This window comes from Primulina eburnea, chromosome 14 (assembly GCF_022965805.1).
Source record: "Primulina eburnea isolate SZY01 chromosome 14, ASM2296580v1, whole genome shotgun sequence".
NCBI lineage: Eukaryota > Viridiplantae > Streptophyta > Magnoliopsida > Lamiales > Gesneriaceae > Primulina > Primulina eburnea.
This window is the reverse complement of record NC_133114.1, coordinates 28,026,539-28,050,143: the sequence shown is the minus strand read 5'-3', so window position 1 is coordinate 28,050,143 and position 23,605 is coordinate 28,026,539. Positions and strand designations below refer to the sequence as shown.

Genomic DNA, 23,605 nt, shown 5'->3' with positions numbered 1-23,605 from the left:
GTACAATATAAATATATTTTTTATAAGATTTATTTATATGTTGTTTCAATTTTTCTTGCTGATAATAATATTAACTGTTAGCTACGTCATAATTCAAAAACATTACACTATTGAATCTTATGTCTCAATTATTAATTAATACTTTTATAATTTTATAAAAATATCATAATTAAATCAAATATTTGAAATAAAAATATCATAATTAAATCAAATATTTGAAATAAATAATATTTTTATTGGATTATTTGCCTTTTCAGCGATTTTCGTTTTATTTTTTAATTTTGAAGCAAACTATTCGTCAATCAAATTTCTCGCCACACACTATAAATAGTGTAATGTCGTTTCGCCGTTTTTGAGCAAAGGTAATATCCCTAATGTACGGTCGGCCTTCAAGCTTCCGCCCAGACGGCAGCGGCCGCGGGGCGGAGCAAACGCCGCAACAGCGGCAACCAATTCATGGGAATCCTAGCTTCTACCAAAATCCTAACTTTTTCGTCGACCCTCGCTTCTCGCCTCATCTCAACACATTTATAACCCCTATCCCTTTCCCCCCAATCCATCAACAAATCCCCGGCCTTAATTTCCCAGTTCCGCCAAACTCTATCACCAATAATTTTCAAACCCCGCCTCAGCAACTAAATCCTGTTGATAAAAGTAATATCAGTAAGAAGAGTGATGTGCAAAAGGATTTGATTGGGAAACTGGATAAGGCGGTGACAAGGGCTCGCCATGCTCTATGGTCGTCGAACAAGAATGTTTCGTCTTGGGAAGTTTCCCAGGCGGCTCTGTTGACGGTGAAAGCTGAGTCATGGGAGTCTTTGGGATTTCAAATGCAACAAGTGCCCTCTCTTAACCGGCTCTTGGAGGCGGAGGGGAAGGTACGAGAATCCAACTGATTTCATGCCTTTTCAGTTTTCGCAGGGTTTTTTTTGAGCAGTTTTCGCCTGGCTTTTTAAAAATTATTTTTCATGTTTTTGAGAATTTTGGAGAACGTGTGTGCACACTATGATGGTCCCTTAAAAAAGATCTTTATGTGGAATACATCGTCGTCGTATGTTCTATGATGCCTTGATAACTCGCTCGGGTTTTAAGAAGTTTGTTATTTTTTAAGCCAAGGGAGTGTATCCAATCTATGAGATTCAACGACTTTTGTTGAGTTTCAGGGAATTTTAATGATTTTAAAGTACATTGTTATTCAAAATGAATTTCATAGAGTTTTTAAAAGTCCTGGAATTCAACTTTTACTTTTTGAAACTCAATAGAAGTTTATTGTTATCCAAAATGTCGATAAATTTTTATTGACTTTTATGGAATTGTTAAGTACAACTCTTGAAAGATTTACTTTTATTGTGTTGAATTATATGTGGAATTAATATTGTTTTCATGTGAGAATATATCTGAAAATTAATAATGGTTATAACTTGCAACTTCTTTAGTTGGTGAAATTAAATAAATTTTAAAAAAATTGTGATTTTTTTTTAAATAAGATTAGGTTTCTTCTTAATAAAAATTCTTTTGTTTTTTGCCAACAAGTTAATGATTTTCAACTCATGATACATTTATCGGTGGATTCATAACAAATGCTTTTCTGCTGATTTTTATTTTAAATTTAATATTTTGTGTATTAAAATTTAAAATAAACTTATTAGGGTGGTAGATATGATATCATTTTCTTCGATGTGCTCTTATATTCAATTTGTTTTTGCACATATTTGATTATCGTCATCTTCAAAACCTTTCAATAGATTTCTGGGAATTAGGGTAACTTGATTTAAGATTTGTATTGTATTTTCTTAATTTATTATTTGTTATTATTTTCATTAATATTACATAAATAATTTTTTTTATTGGAGAATTAGAAAGTGGGGTCGAGATTGAGAGGTGTGGGGTGTTAAATGATTGAATTTTTGGGGGTCGGGAAGAATTGAGGGTGTGTGCGTGGAATGAGGCATAGTTGTCAAAGGCGAGCGCCTCTTGCCTTCGAGGCGAGGACCAAACTCTTGGGGACCCCAAGCGCAGTGATTTACTAAGGCGAGCTTAGGCACTCGCCTGGACTAGTTTTGGAAGTTCATTCAGGCGCGCTTAAAACACGTCTTCGTGATTTTTTTTAATTACCTGTTTAAAACAACAAGCCAAAACCCAAACCCTAGCAACCCAACACACCAACCATGGAATCAGAAGAAGAAAAGCGCTGAATAGAAGAACGAGGTAATGACATCTATATCTAAAACTACAAGAAAAAGACCGATTTCACATTTTTTTCACATCTTTTGATGAATAGGAAGAAAAAATGATGTTGATCAAGAAAATTTTGACGACCAAGAAAAATACAAGTCCGAAAGTTATGGGGTATATGATGATTCAATGGAAGAAGATGAACTTGATTTGGATAATCATGTTACTAATTACTGTGATCTTATTAATTTTTTTTTGTTTTTCTGTTTTAAGTGATATGATGACTTAATTATTTTATATTTTATTATAATATATTATGTTAAATATATTTTTAAAAAAAATAAAAAAATTGCGCCTTGCTTCGGTAAGGCGCGCGCTTCGCCTTGCGCCTCAGGTCCATGGCCCTTGTGTGCCTCAGTGCGCCTTGCGCCCTCGGCAACTATGGAATGGGGGCAGAAATTGAGCGCTTGACCGATTTTGACTTTTTTGTGTTAACCACTCTTTTGTTTCATATTTAAGGTGCATTAATATAAGTTTTTTTTTTACGTTTGATTGTTTGAATGTTGGGTTTTCTGATTCACGTCCTTACCAGGTATGAAATATCTTTATCAGCACCCTTTTCAATTTGTTAGAATTATAAATTGATTTATTTGCCTATTTGTCAATTCATATAGATCAATACCTTCATACACTGCTTTGTTGCGGTTAGAAAAATTACTTCTTTGTATGATTTGGAAGTGGCAATCTGTGAGAGTGAGGGTGTTGAACGGTTTGAAGAGCTGGAATTGGGTCCTTTAATAAGACACCCACTAGCCATGCATTATTTTTCTGTGACTTCTGAGGTGACAGAAGTTTACAGAATAGGGACTCAAGAATTAATTTCTCACCTTTGTGATTTTGTGGATGCTCGCAAACGGAAGCAAGTTCAAGTGGGTAGTTTTTTGGACTTTATTACCCAGAAACAATCTGTCGATGGGAGGGAAAAGCTTTGCGTGCGCGTCCAGGACATTGGGTATGCCATCTTTTTTTTCCAGAATAAAAATACAATTATGAGCTGCTAGTTTTTTGGATTGTGGCTATTTTATCTCTACAATACCTTGAAGTCCTTTTCTCTACATTTTTACTTTGAAAAATAGAGCAGGCTCTCCTTCTCCCAGTTTACTGTTTTGTTTTTGGAAACTCAAGTTTTAATTGTTATAATGTTAGAGGTACCTTTTCGTTTTTCATTCTGATTTTTTTTATAAGAAACGATATTTTATTAATAAGCCTACTGAACATCTAGCCGCCCAGTAGCTGTCTGTTTCCACCAACTTTCAAAAGCCTATCTTCTTTCACAAGTTGTTAAAGGACTCTTAGGCTTGTTAAGTGGGGAGTGCCCAGCATCCAATATGGGTTTCTACATCCCAAGTCCATATCATGGAAGGGTTTCTGGGTGTCTGGAAGTAAGGCGTTCACAGTTCATATTGATTAGTGTGATCTAGCTGAATTCAGGTTCTTGTGTATTATTGATAAGGTTAGGGTCTTTTCTAGCATTTTGTCGTGAGTGGATTACGCTATTAAGTATTTAATAAAATATCGTTTTTCATAAAAAAGCGTTATCTTGCTGAATACATTGTAATTCTACAAATAGTCCAATTTTTGTATTGAGTATAATTCGAGCGTATTGTTTTATTTTTCTGAATCAATTGTAATTTTGTTTAGATTGTATGTTAATCACATAAAAAAAGCCAGACAAGCAGAAGACACTGTTGTACAGGTATGTTTGGAGAGAACTAGAATAAGAGCATTACAAAAAAGCAAGAAGCGACCGCTTTTTTCGGCACAAAAGAAGCAGCTGGATGACAATTTTAGCACAATCTCCCAACGCATCAAGTCTTTCTCCTCAGAAAGTGCGGAATTTGGCGGCAAACACATAAGATTCATGTCATCTGGTTCAGAGGACAATGATAGTGAAGATACAGATGAAGATGATCAGGATGAGAAGCACATCGATAGTAACTGCAATCTGTCACTGCCTAAAGTTAGACCAGACCATCTCAGTAGCTGTCCTTACCCATCAGTAACTGAAGAAATGACAAGGCTGGGGTTGAAAAACGAAGTTTATAGCCCATCCCCTGCTGCTGGTGGTTCTAGGCGCAATATTTACAATGAAAAACCTCCAAGAAAGAGAAAGTCTGAGACTTTGAGTTCCACCACCTCGCTTCACAAACTTTTTAAGAGGGGAAAATTTGATGCAGAACTCGAATCTAAGGGCTCAGGTGATCAGGGTGTAAATGGTCATTCACTTTCCATTGAATCACTGAAGTTGTTTGTTACAACTTGGAAGGAAGCATGCCGAGGAAATAACCCAGAAGAGGTAGTATCTCTGTAGCAGAACTTCTAATTTAAGTTGAATTGTTTGTGCTTATGATTAACCTCTTGTTTGCATTTGTTCATGATCTCTATGGAATGTTTATACTTCCTCCTACAAATCAAGCTTGCATGGCTGTTAGATGAATAGTGAAGGCCCTAAGTTTGGCCGTCCATCACTATTCACAAATTAATTTTGAGCTTTCGAGTCATTGGAAAAATGTATCCAAATCTTTCATCAGAAAATATAGCCCCGGTTGATTCTTTGTGACTTTTGGGTCAAAAGAACTCCCCACTGGTTTCACTTTTGCTGAAGCAAGAATAATATCGAAAATGGGAAATGAGGCATGGGGCCTAATATTTGCACTGGGACTGTGGAAGGATGTAAATGTTTGTGCCAAATGTTTATGTAGTTTCTCCTGAGGTTTACCGCTTATATATTATTAAATGTTACAGTTGTCATTAACACGCGATTAGGAAAGTAAAGTTTATGGTTTTATGATTGTTCCATTTTTTTCTGATATGAAAGTGATTTTCAATTGATAGGATAGTATTTCTGCTAGACATTGGATAAATTTAGCTCTTGGTCTGGTTTTATTTGCAGAGAAAAATAAAACTATTTTGGTCATTGTTTTTTTTTTTAAAAATTAAAATTCAGTATCATATACCAAAGTAAGAAAGGCATGTTATTCTTGTCCTCACCAGCTATGGAAATGTTTCTTGCTTGTTTTCTCCTTTTCATTTGTTTCTCTTTCTTCTTTGGGACTCACCCCTTGTATGTTTCCTATATGCAAAGTAAAGTTTGAATTTAAATTTTGACTATGATTGGCCTTATAGGTCCTAGAGAGGATGCTTCAGTCTTACAATATCAGGAAAAAGAAGAAGGTCAAAGCCTTGTTCACGGGATTCCCATTTGTTGGATTGCTGAATGCTGCTGTAAGTATACTGGTGGTTCTCTTTTCTTCTCCTATAGTCTAATAACCAATCAATTTTCCGTTATTTAAATTTTGGATGAAATTCCACTTATATTAGTACAAGAAAAATGTATTATTCTTCCTGTAACTGGGTCAATAGTGACACATTATTTTTGAGAGTACAATATGCCGAAGATATACTTTCCAGTAGGCGAGCCCTGGTCAGTCAGACTGGGGTTTGTTATGGTTGGATTTTACTGGTCGGACAAGGTTCCCAGGACTGTATTTGCGCCCTTTTTCAGCCATGCAATTATATGTTTCTAGTCATTTTACACCAGTCCACTGTTTATAACTGGTTCGCCATTCTAAAACTGCCTCTGCCTTGCTACAATCTTGCTATCACAGGTGACAAGTATGAAATTTGGTATGTGGGATAATATGTATGACACTTTCCAAGATCTTGGCGAGCAGTTCACCAATGGGAAAAGTTTCGAGAGTTCATCAGATTACATAAGCGTTGATGTTGAAGTAGCTGAGAAGGATGCACCCATTTCAGCACATGAAAATTTGATGCATAAACATGGTAAATGATTTTAGTTCTGAAAGTTCTCCCAAGTTTTCTGTACTATAATGATTGCAGCTCATGAGTTTTCTTTCTTTGCTTACATATATTTTTTTCGTCAATCTATTTGGCTGTTGTTAACTGAACTTAATGTTAATTTCTGTAGATGTTACAGCTGAAGATATTGCTAAGAAAATTTCTGGATATTTTGAGGATGACATCTCGAGCTTTAAAAGTACCTCTCGAGAAAACAAATTTTATTTTTTGAGGAAGCTTTGTAAGTGTGAGTATTGGCTACTTGAGCAATATGCGATCAATGAGTTCGTCTCCCTTGGTTGTGGAGAATATTTTCTGTTTTTGGATAAATACTTGCACCTGTTGCCTCATTCACTGCAGAAATACTTGATCGGAGACATTCTTGTAAAAGATTCTGTCGAGGCTTACCTGTTGCCACTTCAATTTGATGCGCTGCTGCTACAAGCTTTAAATGGCTCGTGGGAATATGGAAATGTAACCACGCAGAATATTTCTGATTTGCTATTGTGGCAGTTTCCTTCAGCATGTTTTAAACCAGTGATAAGTCATGCCGTGGAAAATGTTGCTGACATTATACGAGAAAAACAAATAACTTCAAATTGTCTTTTATTTTCTGCACCGCTGTTGAGATTTAATTGTAAGGATAACTCATTGGCTCAAAATGAGAAAAGCACGGAAACTGGTTGGGTTGATGTTAATGCAGGACTCAGAGAAGGAATAATTGGTGGAGTTACAACCAAGGATGCTATTGACGTCTTGCTTAAAGCTCCTATGCTGACGGATTTGAGCTTGTGGTCACACTGGGCACACATGTTTGCTCCTTCTCTCGGTTCAATTGTGGAATGGTTGTTAAATGATGTCAACAACAAAGAGTTGTTGTGTTTGGTAACTAGAGACGCTAAAGTGATTCGTATTGACCATTTAGCAACTACAGACTCATTATTAAAAGTATTTGCTGAAGGATCTGCTTTTGAAACAGCTGTGCAATTGTTATCTTTGTTTGTATTGTATGGTGGTGAAAGAAATGTCCCCCTAGCACTTCTAAAGTGCCATGCACGCCATGCCTTTGAACTTGTTATTAACAATGCGCTGAAGATAGATTTACATGGGAGGCTGTCTTGTGATCACCTTACATCAGTCAAAAGCTCTAACAGTTATCTTTGCAGCAGTGTACCCAATAACAAGTGCATTGTTAGTAAAGCGGTTCCGGTTATGTCTACGTTTATTCTAGAATGTTTGAGTTATCTTCCAATTGAATTTTGCAGTTTTGCTGCTGACGTATTGATTGCGGGGACACAAAATTTTTCCAAAGATGTTACCTCAGGCATGTTAACTGGATGCAAGGAAATAGAGCAGCGCCTAATGCTTCATGAAGTGGGGATGACTCTTGGACTAATGGAATGGGTAGATGATCACCATTCTTTTCGTTCTTCTGCATCTTCTGGATTTCCCCCTAGAAAATCATGCTTATATATTGGTGATTATGAACTCAGCTCTAGATCAAAGATAGTAAAAGCTGTAGTTAACGAGCACCCCTCTTCTTCTGGTGAAAGGTTGGCCTCTACTGAGGCTGATCATCACGTCGTTGATTGCAAAACAGTCGGTGTAGAAGATCACTTTGATTCACCCAAGGTTTATGCTAATGGTCAGGCTGCCATTTCAGCATTATCGTTGTTCAATGATAATCTGAACAGTGATCCGGTGAAAGTTATTGAATCTATTCGAAAAGAGGAATTCGGACTTGATCAAAGTCTCTCTGCTACTGGAAGCACAATGTTGGAGAAACAACATGCTCGCTTAGGCAGGGCACTCCACTGTCTCTCGCAAGAGTTATATTCTCAAGATTCACATTTTCTTCTGGAGCTGGTAATTGATTACTCGTATTCACTAACTTTGTCATTGACATGATTAATAAGTCTTTCACCTGCTGAATAAGTGACACATATCCCAATTTTTTTTACTTTGCTTGTGGATGTCCTAAAGAGTATGTTCTTTCGTTTCATTTTTTCACTGCTCGACTATTTTCTGATGTTACAATTTTGTTGTATGCTGAGAACTTCAGTGCCGATGAACCCAGCTGTTAAGGAACCTGATGTATTACTGGGCATAGTAGTTCAAATATTATTTTTACCTTTTTGCATACTTTAGATACTTGTAACATGTTGTTGACATGGGCACTTGTATGCCTTTTATGTAATGTACATTGAAGAAATCCTCACAAGTTGCAATCGTACTATATCAAGTGTGATATAATCTCTTGAAGCAAGGATAACATATAATTCGAGATGTAAATGTTTCTTTTGATAGGTAACAAGGGGATTTATTGCATTTACACCAAAAATGCTATCTTAATGCACACTCACATACTTTTTGTTAGAATGCTAAGAAAGATATCTATATCTCCCCATAAAGGTCCTATGCTATAAGATGGAATGGATGATTTATTATGACAGAGTTTGGAGCAGAAATCAGACTCCCATCACGTTCTGGCCATCTCTAGTGACCCTTTATTATTATCTCTGCCAAACCATGATGGCTGAGGATTTCGATTGCGACTTGAAAAACAGTAAAAAAGCTCATAGAATAGTGCAAATATTTCATTTGGCCATAAGGTTTTTTATTTTGTAGCTAAAAGCTTTTAAGTTATGCTCACGAAATGATTTTGTTGCTTCACTTTAATATACGAATCCTACTCTTGTTCTAATTATAATATTTTGTTTTACATTTAATCTATTATTATTATGACTGATTTACTTCTTTGGCATGTGACTGCAGGTTCAAAATGCCGACGATAATATCTACCCAAAAAATGTGGAGCCCACCCTAACATTTATACTTCAGGAAAAAGGCATTATGGTGCTGAATAATGAACAAGGTTTTTCAGCCAAAAATATAAGAGCACTTTGCGATGTTGGAAATTCCACAAAAAAGGGTAATAATGCTGGATACATTGGAAAGAAAGGCATCGGCTTCAAATCAGTATTCAGGGTACAATTAAATTCTTTTACTGTTTCATGCATACCTTTGTGCATCACATGGTAGCTCAACATGATCTATAAAAACACTAAAATTTTAAAGTTAGATTCATTTGAGGAATACCAATGCCCCTTGTGTGGTTTCCTTTGTGATGTTTCCAGAACAAGAATGTATACATCTATGTGTGTTGCAATTCCATATAGTTAGATTTATTTATCCAGACCATTTTTTTTTATAAAAAAACAATATTTTATTAATAATTTAAAAGATAATCACAATAAGTGGATTAGCGATTTACTATCAACAAAAGCTACGTAAGATCGTTACTCTAGCAATGATACACATAAGCTCAATCTCTCAATATATATGAGATTAACACATTCTTAAATTCTTCATGCTTACCAATCCACGTAGCAATTTTGATCTTGATTTTATCCCAGCACTCGCCACTGTTATCTTTCGCATTTTAAAAAATTCTCCGATTTCTCTCTAGCTACACTGACCAACATATGCCGTGAACCACCAATTACCAAAAAATTCTTCCCCTATTGCCAATTAGCCGGCCATAGTAAATAAATCTTTCGTTGACTTCAGTACCATCCAAACAAAATCCAATTCTTTCAAAGCTCTATAGACCACAGGCCGTTCGTAAATGCACATTGAATAAGTTTATGATCCTGTATTTCCATATCATTCCTACACAATAACACAACACACCAATTTGGGCACGTGGCATTTGAGAGCTACTTCTTTTGCATCATCTCCGAGGCCGGCAACTTACACCCGGGACAACTCTGGCCAAAGTTTTTTAAATACTGTTTTCGAGAATTTTGCTAATGGGAAAAACTAAGTGGACATGGTAGTATGCTGGGTACTATTTTGATATTGATTTCGTAAATCTACTTTATTGACGTCGGTTTCATAAAACCACTTTAACTTATTTTGAATAGCTGCATTTGCCTTTTCTTTTCCTTGGTTTTTTGTTTTTGTATTTTTTCATTTTTGACAAGAGACGGTATTCATCAATGAAAATGAATTTCAATGCACCAAAGGCATTCACATTGAAAACCCTCAAGATGTTTCGATGTTTTGAATTGATTCTTCTTAGTAGACCATTAATGGACTACCAAGTGATGTCCTGGTCGAGTGGTTTCATTTAGCTATTTTGAATGGACATTGTTAATTTACTTAGCTTCTATGAATTCGCCTATGATGTAGTTTCTCATTCCCTTCATCCCCAGGTTACTGATGCTCCTGAAATTCATTCAAATGGGTTTCATATAAAATTCGACATAACAGAAGGCCAGATTGGTTTTGTTCTACCAACTGTGATTCCTCCATGTGATATTGACTTGTTCACAAGATCAGCATCTGCAAATGCTTCTTGTGTGGGTCAGGATTCTTGGAACACCTGTATTGTTCTCCCTTTTAAGTCAACCTTATCAGAAAGCTTTGCCATGAGCAACATAGTATCCATGTTCTCAGATCTTCATCCATCTTTGCTATTGTTTCTTCATCGTCTTCGATGCATTAAGTTTAGAAACATGCTCGATGATTCACTTGTTGTCATGAGGAAAGACGTTATTGGTGATGGCATAATAGAGGTTTCCCTTGGTAATGAAAAGATGACCTGGTTCGTAGTATCTCAAAAACTGCATACTGATGTCTTCCATTCGGATGTACAAACAACTGAAATTTCTATGGCATTCACACTTCAGGAGACCTCGGACAAAGTTTATTCCCCAATTCTGAACCAACAGCCTGTTTTTGCATTTCTTCCTTTGAGAACTTATGGCCTTAAGTTTATTCTCCAAGGTGATTTTGTTTTGCCTTCTTCTAGGGAAGAAGTTGATGGTGATAGTCCATGGAACCAGTGGTTACTGTCAGAATTCCCGGATTTGTTTGTTAGTGCTGAAAAATCATTTTGCAATCTTCCTTGTTATAGGGGGCGTCCAGGAAAAGCTGTTACCGCATTTATGAGTTTTATTCCTCTCGTAGGTGAAGTTCATGGATTTTTTTCTAGTCTCCCAAGAGTAATCATTTCTAAATTACGCATGTCAAACTGTTTGCTTTCGGATTTTGATGAAAATGAATGGGTTCCTCCTTGCAAGGTCCTGAGAAATTGGACTGACCAAACTCGTTCTCTGTTACCCGATACTTTGATTAACAAGCATCTTGGCCTTGGATTCTTGAATAAAGATATTGTTCTTTCGGATTCATTAGCAAGGGCCTTGGGTGTAGAGGACTATGGACCAAAAATATTGGCCAATATTATTTCTTCTCTGTGCCGTTCAGCTGATGGTTTGCAGTCAATGGGCTTGAGTTGGTTATCTTCTTGGCTCAGTGCCATTTATGTTATGTCATCTCGTTCTGTAATGCAAGCGTCCTCAGATTTTGGGACTGATTTTGATCTCATCTTTAAACTTCAGAAAATTCCATTTATTCCTCTCTCAGATGGCACATATGGCTCTGTGCACGAAGACACAATTTGGTTGTATTCTGATGAGGTAAGTCAGGGAATTAATGGTGAATGTATTCAAAAAGCTTTCCCGAAATTGTATGCAAAACTTCGAATTGTGAGTCCAAATCTTTTGGCTGCTGCTGCCTCTGTCGAGAGCTCACTCTCTGACTCAACTATACTTGAGAATGTTACGAGGATGCTTTATAAAATTGGTGTCCAGCGGTTATCTGCTCATGAAATTGTGAAGGTGCATATCTTGCCTGCCATAGCCAATGACAAAAAGGCAAAGGGGCAGGAAGATTTTATGATAGAGTACCTTTCCTATCTGATGTTTCATTTACACTCAAGTTGTAATGCCTGTGGCCGAGAGAGGGAAGACATTATTACAGAATTGCGTGAGAATGCTTTGATTTCAACAAATTTTGGCTACAGACGGTTTAATGAGGTACCATTGCATTTCAGTCAAGAGTATGGAAATCCTGTTGATGTAAAAAATCTGATTAGTGGCATGGGTGAGAAATGGCATGAAATTGATAATGCCTATTTGAAAAATTCCATCACTAAATCGATATCTGACGGAGAGTTGAAGTGGAGGAGGTTTTTTCAGGAACTTGGAGCAACTGATTTTGTGAAAATAGTTCAAGTCGAGAAGAGTGTTACCGAAATGTCTCTGGTTAATACTAAGGATGCAGTTTCCTCCAAGGATACAATGTCCATGAATGCAGTTGCCAACAATTGGGAATCTGAAGAGTTGCATCACTTGCTGTCATGGCTTTCTACGACAAAGAACTGGGAGAAATCCAAATACCTCTTGGAGATTCTTGATATATTGTGGGACAACTATTTCAGTGACAAGGTTAAAGGTTATTACATTGATTCAAATGGGGAATGCAAATATTTCAAGTCATCCCTTATAAGTATCATCCAAGATGTTCAATGGATGGTGTCAAGTATTGACAAAGAACTGCATTATCCCAAGGATTTATTCCATGATTGTGTCGCAGTAAGTTCAGTTCTGGGAGTGGCTGCCCCTTATACTGTTCCAAAGGTTAGTTTGATTATTATGTCTCCAGATTTTTTCTTTCACAATTTTAGTATAATTTCTAGATCTTTTTAAGTTTTTCAATCATTTATATGTTAAGATAAACATTTTTGGAAGTTTTGATGTGAGTTCCCCCTTGATTTTTTAATTGTTTTATTTGATTTCTTCATCAGCGAGCATCATAGTTGGTGCTTTAATAAAGGTTATAGAAAAGCTTTCATGAGAAAACAACTTTAGAATTTTCCCAATGTTCCGTACAAATTGGTGCAATTTTTATTGAAGTCATTTTACTCTAGTTCAATCAATATTACTATCTTTTATTTGCGAAATTGTAAATGTCTATACATTTGAAAATATTATGTGGCACAAGACATGGTTTTGAAGTTTTAGTAAAGCATGTTTTTTTTTGAAGAATAGTAAAGTATGTTTTGGCTTTGAAGCACGTAGGGAATTTTAGCTTTTCAGCTGGTAAAGTTAGATGTGCATTTCTTTTTGGTTTTCATCTGTTATTCTCATGCTTTTCACAACTAATATGAAAGCCTCTTCAAATCCAAATATGTTTGCATGTCAACCCCAATAACAGCTCTTGTTTTATCTGATATCTCCTCTTTTACAGGGTTGAGTGCTCTTGAGCCTTTTAGGGCATCCGTATTTTTATGTATCTCTAAAATACTTGATTAATTGCGACTCAGAATACATGACAGTAGTGACAAACTATTATGCCTTTCATTATATGTACAAGGAGATCACTTCAACTAATTGCTTTTTTTGAAAAGATCCTTATCCTTAATTTTTTTAATTGAATCGCTGCGCGATTATGTATTTTCGTTATATCTTATGCCTGAACTGTTAAACGAGAGTTTCACTTATTTCAGCTGTACTTCATTTAATCATATAAAAATTTTAATATGTCATATTTTAGGTGTTTCGAACAGATTTAATAAACCTGTGGTGGTGCATGATTGTTTTTTTCTTAAATCTTTGGCTGTAGTGATTTGATTTAGAATGACCTTACATAGAGTAAGGCTACGTTACACATGTATGCGTACATATTTGTGTGTGCTTATTGTGGAACTAATGAAGTATTTCTTACTCAAAGCAGGTGAGAAGCGAGAAATTGGTGGCTGATGTTGGTTTAAGAACTCAAGTTACTCTTGACGGTGCTCTATCTGTTCTTAGACATTGGAGAATATCTGAATCTCCTTTCAAAGCTAGGTAATTTAAAATTCACTTTGCAGTCTGTGACTGGAGGATATTATCAGTTTGACTTTATGTTGATGTTTGGTTGGGCTTTTGATTATTTCAATGAAATATTTTTGGGACAATGTTTGGTTATCATTTTTAAAAGTTAATATGATATTCTATGAAGTGTTGTCGTGCAATGATGGTATGAAAAGGTGAACCTTTACAATGATACTTGAAAAAATTGATTGAAAAGTTGTTTTGTGATAATTTTATCTTAAACAGTTGATTTGGAATAAGTAAGGTTGTATTGGACTCATGAGTTGGGAATATGACACATTAATTTCCAACCAACCACAGTACGTTATTTAGTTGATTTTTTAATTAATTTTGCTTGAAATGTAATTATCTGTATTTTCATAGTCCTCTACTTCTTAATTGCACCCTCAGCTTATTTGTGTTCCGCATTGTGGCATGCATGCTTATCTGATGTTATCTCATTTGTCTTGCAGCATCTCACAAATGTCTAACTTCTATACATTTGTCTGGAAATCAATGCCTCTTTCAAAGGAGCAAGTTGTAGAGGAATTGCTTTCTGGACCTTTTATATTTGTTCCTTATACATCTTGCTGTTCCCAAGATGATGCCGTAGTCGGTTCACTTTTGTCTCCTCAAGACGTGTATTGGCATGATACTATAGGTAACATGGATCAAGTAAAGTCTATGCATTTGGACGGTGTTACAGGGAAAATCTGTGATTCCCCTAGAAAAATGTTGTGTAATTTTTACCCAAAACTTCATGACTTTTTTGTGAATGGGTGTGGAGTGGATGAAAGTCTTCCTTTCCGTAGTTACCTGCAGATTTTGCTGCAGTTATGTGCCGTTTCTTTACCTCATCAAGCTGCAGAGACGGTAAGCGGTCTTTGAATGGAACACCATTCTCTTTTGGTGAATTATTTCTCAGTTAACAACGTGTTTAAATTTTCCTTTTTAACACATCATAGGTTTTTGAGGTGTTCTTAAGATGGAGTGACGCACTAAAATCTGGATCCCTGAGCTTGGAAGACATTGAGTACTTGAAAATAGGCCTCCTGAAAGAGGAATACCATGTGCTTCCCACCAGACAAGATAAATGGGTTTCTCTACATGCATCTTATGGCCTAATCTGTTGGTCTGATGATGATGATTTAGGAGCGGAATTCAAGCACTTTGAAGATGTTGACTTCCTATATTTTGGGAAATTTACTGGTGAAGAAAATCAGATGCATCTGGCAAAGATTTCAGCCATAATCCAAAGGCTGGGAATTCCAGCTCTTTCACAGGTTTTCTTCTCTCTCCTCAAATCTATCAATCACTTTCTCTCCTACCCCTTCCGAGTACAATGAAAGTTATTTTAAAAACTTTTTAAAAGTAAAGGCTTTTATTAAATTAAATAAACATTAGAAAAATTTGAAATCGATAAATAAAAAATCGAAGAATTGAATTTTAATTTATTAATGACATTGATACCGAAATTGCAAATCAATTCTTTGACATATTTAATAAGAATCATCATTTTAATTGTTAGTGGAATGCACAGTTTCATGCTTCATGCTCGCACAGCTGTGACTTTGCAGATGGATTCTGCTAGCAGCTATCTCACATATGTCTTCATTGTATGAAAATAATTGATTCAAATTTTTAAATGATGAAAATAATTGATTCAAATTGTTAAATGAACCTATCGTGTAGTCTTATAAGCTCATTCATATCTCTTTCACAAAACAATGTGGGATGTGTTATTAGAGTCGTCCCTGTTCACATTGTGACGTACTCATCCTGACTAAATATAGGTCCTTTCAATTGAATTTAGATCTTGCACATTGTTGCATACAAATCAAGGAATTCAACCTTTTGTTCGTTCATATTTATTGAAATTTTTTCTAATTCGCAGTGACAGAATTAATTTTATTGGTCGTTATGATATACTACTTTGATGTTCAAGTAACAGCTCTCTCTCACTCTGATCTGGATTGTTACTCGGATCATTTTTCTACTTTCTCCATTTTTCAATTTCTTCAATAAGATGTTTATCATTTATATATATTTTGTGGTTTAATTACTAGTGATTTAATGTTTTATATATTATTCTATACCAAATCAAGTGCTGCATTATGCATCTCTCATAAAGGTATTTACATGGATAAATTTTTTAGTCATTATTTATGTTATTTCCAATCTTTTCTGATCGTATTACTGATTTTGTACATACTATCCTGTTTCAAAAAATAACTTCAATAGTTTTATTTGTTTTGGCAAAATTATTTATGATAATGAGTCGCAAGCAATTATAAAGTTGAGTGTTATTTTGTTTAGAATATTGGTATATTTGATTGAGCCTATTTACAAATTCTCATCATACCATATGTAAATCTTATTGTTGTATGTTTTACTTGAGTTGTCATTTGTTTTATTTTGAACTCTCGTTCAACACTTCCTTTTGAGATGTGGGCTTGTTTAGCTTATTTTATGATGGCGTCATATGTCTTTTAGTTTGAACTCTCGTTCAATTTGACTTCCCTAGAGGCGTGGCTTGTTAGCTCATTGTGTGTTCCTTTCCGTTTATATATTTTGATATTGGTCTTGTTTATTTCTCACCTAAATAACACGTTGACAGTGGATTTATTGCTCTATTTTGGTTTCCAATTGGACAAGAACTCCACCGGTGCTCTTTACTTTAGAATACCAATTATTTTTATTTTGTATTCCTAATCCTGAACATGATTAAGTCACATGTCTCATCACATATATATGTTTAGAGATATACTTCACATGTATTTAAGAATTTTAGGTCATCAAGAAAGGTAATATGTATATTTCTTCTGGCAAAATATACCAATTGGTGATGTTTCAATTTTCATTTATAACTATGCGCAAGGCCTTGTTTTAAGCTAATTTTATGCGTATGTTTCTCCTTTGTTTTACTTTATTGAATCCCTTCACTTATTCTAAGGTTTTTGATTTTTTTGTTTTATTGATTCTATTTTAAAATTTGCTTCCAAACATATTTTCCCTCAACTAGTTTGTTCGAGATGCCTGATTGTTTTATAAACATTTCAATATCGTCGCTTCTTATACCTTTTGTTGTGATTCTTTTTAAAAAATTTACGCATTCTATATATGAAAATATTTCCTTATTGGTTTGATGTGTGCAACCAATTTAACGTATCTGCATTTATCTTCTAAATTCCCTACTGATTAATCTGCTTTATTTTATGAATTAATTAACTATTTAACCATTAATAATTTGTCTCACATTCCTCTTATTTAAAATTTTAATACATGATTTCTGAGGTTAGTATGTTCATTGTACGAGTTTTGGAATGGTCTTAATTTACTCCCTTTTGATTTCTTTGTGTAAATGATTCATTCTTATCTGTTAATGATTAGAATTTTTCATTTTTAATAGTCATAATGCCCTAAATTTATTAGTCACAACTACGAGGCTATTATTAATGTTCAGGGTCTTCTTAAACATAATGTACTTGATCTTTGAATCCATACATTCTTGTTCATATCTTCTTTTTATTGAAACGAACTTCGATATCGTATGCTTTTTTTATTGCTCCATTTACGACTTTTATACCACAGTTGATCTATGCTTATGTTTATGCATCTGTTGCATGACTAAACGCGAGTTTGCAATTATGTATACTCAGTTGGCTTTATTTATGTTTTTTTTATAGGAAACAATAATTTTATATAATAATAAGGTCATTTTACATTAGAAGCGGGTGAGGAATCCGCGAAATAGACGAAAGCAATGCGCTTAAAACTGACTTTATATAATAGAGACATGTAATAGGGAAGGCATTGCGCTTAAAACTGACTTTATTAGAGTCAGACGACCCACTTTTGACAAAAAAGCCTTCTTCCAACTTGATAATTTTTTTGACATCTTTGATAGCACCGGTTCCCAAAATTCGTAAGTCATAGGCTTACCTCCCAGTGGTAACCCGAGATACTTAATCAGCCAATCATCTTTTTTGCATCCAATTTCTTGCGCCAAGCAGACCACCTCATGATTCTCGAAATTAATCCCCAAAATAACCGTTTTGTCAAAATTAATCTTCAAACCCGACTTAAGACCGAATAATTTGATTATTTTCACTAGAGCCATGACGTGCCTCTTTGTTTGTACCAAAAACAACGTGTCATCCGCAAATTGAATATGTGAAATTTCAGCTTTTCCTTTTCCCACCACTAATCCTCTCACCTCATAAAACTCCTTAGCCTTGTCAACCAATCTTCCTAAAACATCAACAACTAGATTAAAAAGAAAGGGTGATAGAGGATATCTTTGTCGAATACCTCTTTCACCCCTAAATTTTCCCCTCGGCCTTCCGTCGATAAAAATCGAAAATGAGACGTTAGATACGCACCCTCTTATCCACTTCCTCCATCTATACCCAAACCTTTTTTTTTGTAACACGAAATCTAGAAATCTCCAGTCGACGTTGTCATACGCCTTTTCCAAATCTACCTTAAGCACCCAACCTCTCTTTTTCTTCTTTCGATACTCCTCAACCACTTCATTGGCAACGAGGCAACAATCCATAATTTGTCACCCTTTGATAAAAGCACACTGGTTATCGGCGATTGTATTGCTCAAAACTTTCTTAAATCTGTTGGTCAACACTTTGGCTACAATCTTATACAAACTCGTTGTCAAACTTATTGGCCGAAAATCATTGACTTTAATCGCATCTTGTTTCTTAGGAATGAGGCAAATATATGTTTCATTTGTAATGCTATTAACCACTCCTCCTTCAAAAAATTCAGCGAAGACTTTCATGAGATCCTCCTTAACCGTTTCCCAATTCTGTTGGTAGAATGCTAATGTGAAACCGTCCGGCCCTGGAGCTTTGGTTCCATCACTCTCAAACACTGCTTTTTTGACTTCGAACTCTGAAAAAGGAATCTCCAGCTCCTCCGCTTCAACTGTATCCAAAGGGCACCATTCCAGACTGTTAATAACAATTATTGTGATTAACTAATCACTTCGGGAGTTTTGATGCTTCTAAATTATTTTATTTTTTGCCTCTTTTTATTTCTTAAGTTTATTCGCTCATCTTTCTTCAATTTTGTAGTTTAACCTTTTATTATGACTTTTTTTAAATGACTTCAATCACTCTCAATTTCTTGTAACTCTATTTTTTGTTATAAGTTTGAAATTGATTTTAAAGACTATAATTCTGTTTTCTTTTTTAATGTGATCTCAGAATACTTGACAGAGGGATAGGGTCCGTCATTTCAACTAGTAGTTGAATTAGTTAACATGTATACAAGCCTCTGTCAGATGTCCAACCATAAACCATATAACAAGAGTGTTGTCTAATTTGCTGAGGGAGGCAATGAACTGTTATTACAAGTGACATAGTGACTGTTCCTGCTCATATGAAACCAATTAGTTCACTTTAAGAATAAATAAATGCGTCTAATGTTCTAGCCAACAGGCAACGACCTCTCCGCTGCTCACTTTTTACTGCCGAGTGATGGATTTGTTTAAAATTAATCAAATGTATCTAGTCTCGCACAATCTATTTGTGGGAGGACTAAAACACACAAATGCGAATTGTTTTGATGTAACTTCAACTATTTAAGTCTCATTTCGTTTCTTTGACAGATTGTTACTCGTGAAGCAATTTCTTATGGTCCAGCGGACAGTAGCTTCATTTTTTCTCTGGTGAATTGGATTCTTCCTTATGCGCAGCGCTACATCTTAAATGGGCACACTGACAGATATTATCAGCTCAAAGAGTCTGGTTTTGAGAATATTACACAACTGAAGATTGTTGTGGTGGAAGAATTGTTCTATCAGAATGCTATAAAAAGATGTAAGATTACATCTAAGAAACGATATACGTGTAACTGCCTTTTGCAGGTATTTACTGCTAATCCGATCCTGACTATGATGGCTACTTTATAATGGATTTTAGCCACTATTGCCATTATTAACGTGGGCCTAAAAAACTGATCTAACAAGGCCCTCATCAATGTCAGTTCATGATAATGTCTCTTATCTGAAATGTTCGCAGGATAACATCTTATACTGCCGGCAGGGATCTGATTTACACGCAATATTCATGGAGTTTTCTCGCTTACTGAACAGTGGAACTACTGACTTGCACTTGGCTAATTTTCTTCTCATGGTCACTGCCATGGCTGAATCTGGCGCAGATGAGGAGCAAACAGAATATTTTGTTTTGAACAGCCAGAAGGTACCTAATCTACCTGTAGATGAAGCTTGCTGGTCCCTTAAAACTGACATTTCTTCATCGGAGAGCAATTCTAAGCTGTTAGGGAATTGTCTACCACAGAAAGTTGAACAAAACTGTTCAATATTTAAGGGTAAACCTCTCATAAATTCAAGGTGGCCACCTGTTGATTGGAAAACTGCACCTGGGTTTAAATCTTGTGGTGCATTTGGAAATAAGAAACCAGTGCTTGAGAGCCCGCAGATAACAGCGATAAATGTTGCAGAAGAAAATCAAGAACAATTTGTTACGACTCGAACTGAGATCAGCCATGAACTTAATACTGAGCATGATCCTATGGTAATGATTCCGGGAGCAATTTTACTCGGTGCAGATGGTTTAGAATCCCAGTCTAACCCTTCAAGCAACTTGGTTACTTCTGGAATTAATGCAACCCTTGATTCTATGGATTTTGGTGCTCCTGATAGCATATATTTTAGCCAACCTAATAGTTATGGGGGAGATAAGCTATTTGGGCAGCAGGAAGCATTGCTCACAGGGAGACTGGGGGAGCTCACAGCTTTCAAATATTTAGTGAGAAACCTCGGCAATGCATCGGTGAATTGGGTAAATGAAACTAATGAAACCGGTCTACCTTATGACATCATCATCAATTATGAAACTAAAAAAGAATATGTCGAAGTCAAAGCAACAAAAGCGACGAGAAAGAACTGGTTTTTCATATCAATGAGAGAGTGGCAATTTGCCATCGAAAAAGGTGAAGCTTTCAGCATTGCCCTTGTGATTTTGTCCGATACGGATATGGCAAAGGTAACAATATACAAAAATCCAGCGAAATTGTGTCAACTTGGCAATATAAAGTTAGCAGTTGTGGTGCCAAAAAAGTAGTCTATCGATCACCCTCTTCGAGGAATCTCTATGATCATCTTTCTATCTCCTGATGTTACGTAGCGTCCGCCAACCAGAAATGTCCGCCTTAGCACCGCACCGCACTGAAACTACCATCTTGCAACAACCCTAAAGCACTTGTTCCTGCTCATGCCGATGACAGATGGTGGTGGAAAAAGTAAATCATCAGTTCTCTAAGGTTAGAAAAATTACCAAGATCATGGATAATATCCATGATTTGATTATCATGGTTATTGACATGCAAATAGCTTCATATAGATTAGGAATTCGAATCTAAGTAGAAATCTTTCTTTTAGTGACTAAATCTCTCGTCAAAGCAAGCAATTTGACTCATCATTTTTACTCTGTTCCCTTCATATGTAGCTTTTGTGTCACAGTGCTGTGCAATTGGTGGGGAGACAACTATCAACTCGCAGCCTGGAGAATTTGCAGCAGCTTAATGAAGCATGCCAATTTAGTGGGAAGAACTACTTTGTGTAGTTGTAGAAAGACGAGAATTACTTCCTTTATTAGCCAAAAGTAGGAATTGATTTGGTTCACTCAATTAGTCTGTTCACATTCCTACAAACTTTCGAGGGTGAATAAAATCATGCAAATGGCTTATTTATTACCCATTCATCAAGGTCCAAAGTCCAATGGACGATGTCGCCATTTCGAGACTCTATTATAAGTTGTGATAACCAACTCTTCTCAAATAAAAAGAACTTGTTAAAATTTAAGTACCTCTAATATTAATACTTTTAAAAAAATTATTGCTCTTAAAATTATATCACAAAATTAGTGTGAACATTTTCTTATAGTTTGCAAAAGTTAATCGATCTAAAGTTAAGTTGGACATCTTCGATGATAATTTTATCAGCTGGTTTTACTAAATAATGCACATGAAGTCCAAAACTTATACGATAAGTACACCAACAAGAATTATGAATTCAAGTTTTTTAATATTACTTTTGGCAAAAAATCTTTTCAGTCTCATAATCACGTATTATTATTACTAGTGCACCGACGTACGCGTTGCGTGTTTGTATAATATTTTTTATTATTCATTTGATTTAAATTAAAATGAAGATCAAAATATAATTATAAGAAATAGTGAGAGATTTTGATATATAATTAAAATATAAATTGAAAAATAAAAGAATAAAAAAATGATATCAGTGAGAATTGAACTTATAAACCTAAATACCAAAAACTAATGATAACTACATATGAATTGCATTAAAATTTTATCATTTTATTAATATATATAATTATTTAAACAGACTATGATACCAAAGTTAATTATTTCAAGTGCCTCACACTTAATAAAATATTATAGAAAAAGTATAGATTATCACTACTACTATTATGGTTGTTCTTTTTCTTCTAGTTGTCTATTCAAGTCCTTTTATATAACATATTAATTTTTATATAGTTTTATAAACTTATGATATTTAATTTAACAAATTAAATTATCAGAAAAACTCATATGAATGGGTCACATATTTACACGGATTTTTATTCGTCGAATTTATGAAAATATATTATTTTGTATGTTAAAAATTGATTTTTAATTATAAAGTATGAATTGGTTTGAAATGTGATGAAGTTAAAATTTTGACTACAAATTAAAATAATTATTATTTTATTAAAAGCAAGTTTGTATCAGATTGGAGGGAATCGCAGATGTAGAGGAAGTTAACAAGATTGACTGGCTTGTGTTGGCCGTGCTACGATCATTGCTCCCGCGTCCAAAACCCAGCTGACTATTCAGTTGAAATCAAGAAATAGCAGAGAAAAATGGGGAAGAAAGAGAAGAAGAAGACCTCAAAATCGCACACTGGTAGCACCGAGCAAGAAGAGCTGCTGAAAACACTTGATGACTTCACTAGCAAAGACAAGTGGGACAAATTCTTCACCGTGCGAGGCGGCGAAGACTCTTTCGAGTGGTATGTGGAGTGGCCTCAAATTCAAAACTTACTCACAAAACATCTTTTGTCATCTACATCACCACCGGAATCCGAAGGAGCGTCGCCTCGGATGGAGGCGGAACATATGAGCATTCTGGTTCCCGGGTGCGGAAGCTCGAGTCTCTCTGAGCATTTATAGGACGAGGGTTTTAGAAATACAACCAATGTTGATTTCTCGAAGGTGGTTATATCGATTATGCTGCGAAGGAATGTGAGAGAGCGGCCGGAGATGAAGTGGCGCGTCATGGACATGACAGATATGCAGGTGATTTGAATCTTGAGTTTTCTTTATGAAAATTTGTGTGAGATTGGATGTTTGATTACGCATGTAGGTACCATGATGGTACAGGAGTAGGATTTGTAATTAATCATTCACCAGAGCTACTTGTTGTGTGTGCTTTTTGTGTTGAAAGAAAGGTATATTGCATCAAGACCACATTTTATAAATATTGTACTAAAACCAATTTTAAGGAAAGAGAATCGACTAACACGCCTTAATTCATATTTAAAAGTTGAAATGAAATTCACACCCCTCCCCCCTTTCCACCAATTTCTGTATATCGTTTATCTATACATGTATTTCTTTAATACCCTTCCGTTGCATTTAGAACATTTCTACCATTTCATCCTGCTGATGGATAGTGAATTCCGGGCATCCGTCGATTGCCATCAATACCCACCTGCTACTGTCGATATTTGCACAAAAAACCCACTGAATCTGGTTCCCATAATTCGCAGTTGTTAAGAAGACAGCATTTTACGGCACGTGCAGATTTGTCTCCTCGACTTCTAA

At 35.4% G+C, this 23,605-nt stretch overlaps 1 protein-coding gene across 5 annotated transcripts; it reads left to right on the top strand.

The window, feature by feature from the left end:
* The first annotated feature begins 339 nt into the window (after positions 1-339).
* Positions 340-21,470, top strand: LOC140813365 (protein NO VEIN). Of its 5 annotated transcripts, none has more exons than XM_073171887.1 (14): positions 341-878; positions 2,850-3,187; positions 3,877-4,531; positions 5,362-5,460; positions 5,844-6,021; positions 6,167-7,902; positions 8,812-9,024; positions 10,254-12,521; positions 13,618-13,730; positions 14,210-14,609; positions 14,702-15,019; positions 19,363-19,620; positions 19,775-21,041; positions 21,227-21,470. In XM_073171887.1, exons 1-13 carry the CDS (start codon positions 375-377, stop codon positions 20,840-20,842), a joined length of 8,148 nt encoding a protein of 2,715 aa, XP_073027988.1. In that variant the 5' UTR covers positions 341-374; the 3' UTR covers positions 20,843-21,041; positions 21,227-21,470. The 5 variants fall into 5 exon arrangements, with proteins under 5 accessions (XP_073027990.1, XP_073027988.1, XP_073027987.1 ...); XM_073171886.1 differs by having other exon boundaries at positions 13,615-13,730; positions 21,241-21,470; XM_073171885.1 differs by having other exon boundaries at positions 13,615-13,730.
* Positions 21,471-23,605: the final 2,135 nt, after the last annotated feature.

Coding starts and splice junctions, on each gene's coding strand:
- LOC140813365 (XM_073171886.1), top strand. CDS start 375: ATGTACGGTCGGCCTTCAAGCTTCCGCCCAGACGGCAGCGGCCGCGGG. Junction 3,188..3,876: donor GTGCGCGTCCAGGACATTGG/GTATGCCATCTT, acceptor AATTTTGTTTAG/ATTGTATGTTAATCACATAA. Junction 4,532..5,361: donor GAGGAAATAACCCAGAAGAG/GTAGTATCTCTG, acceptor TTGGCCTTATAG/GTCCTAGAGAGGATGCTTCA.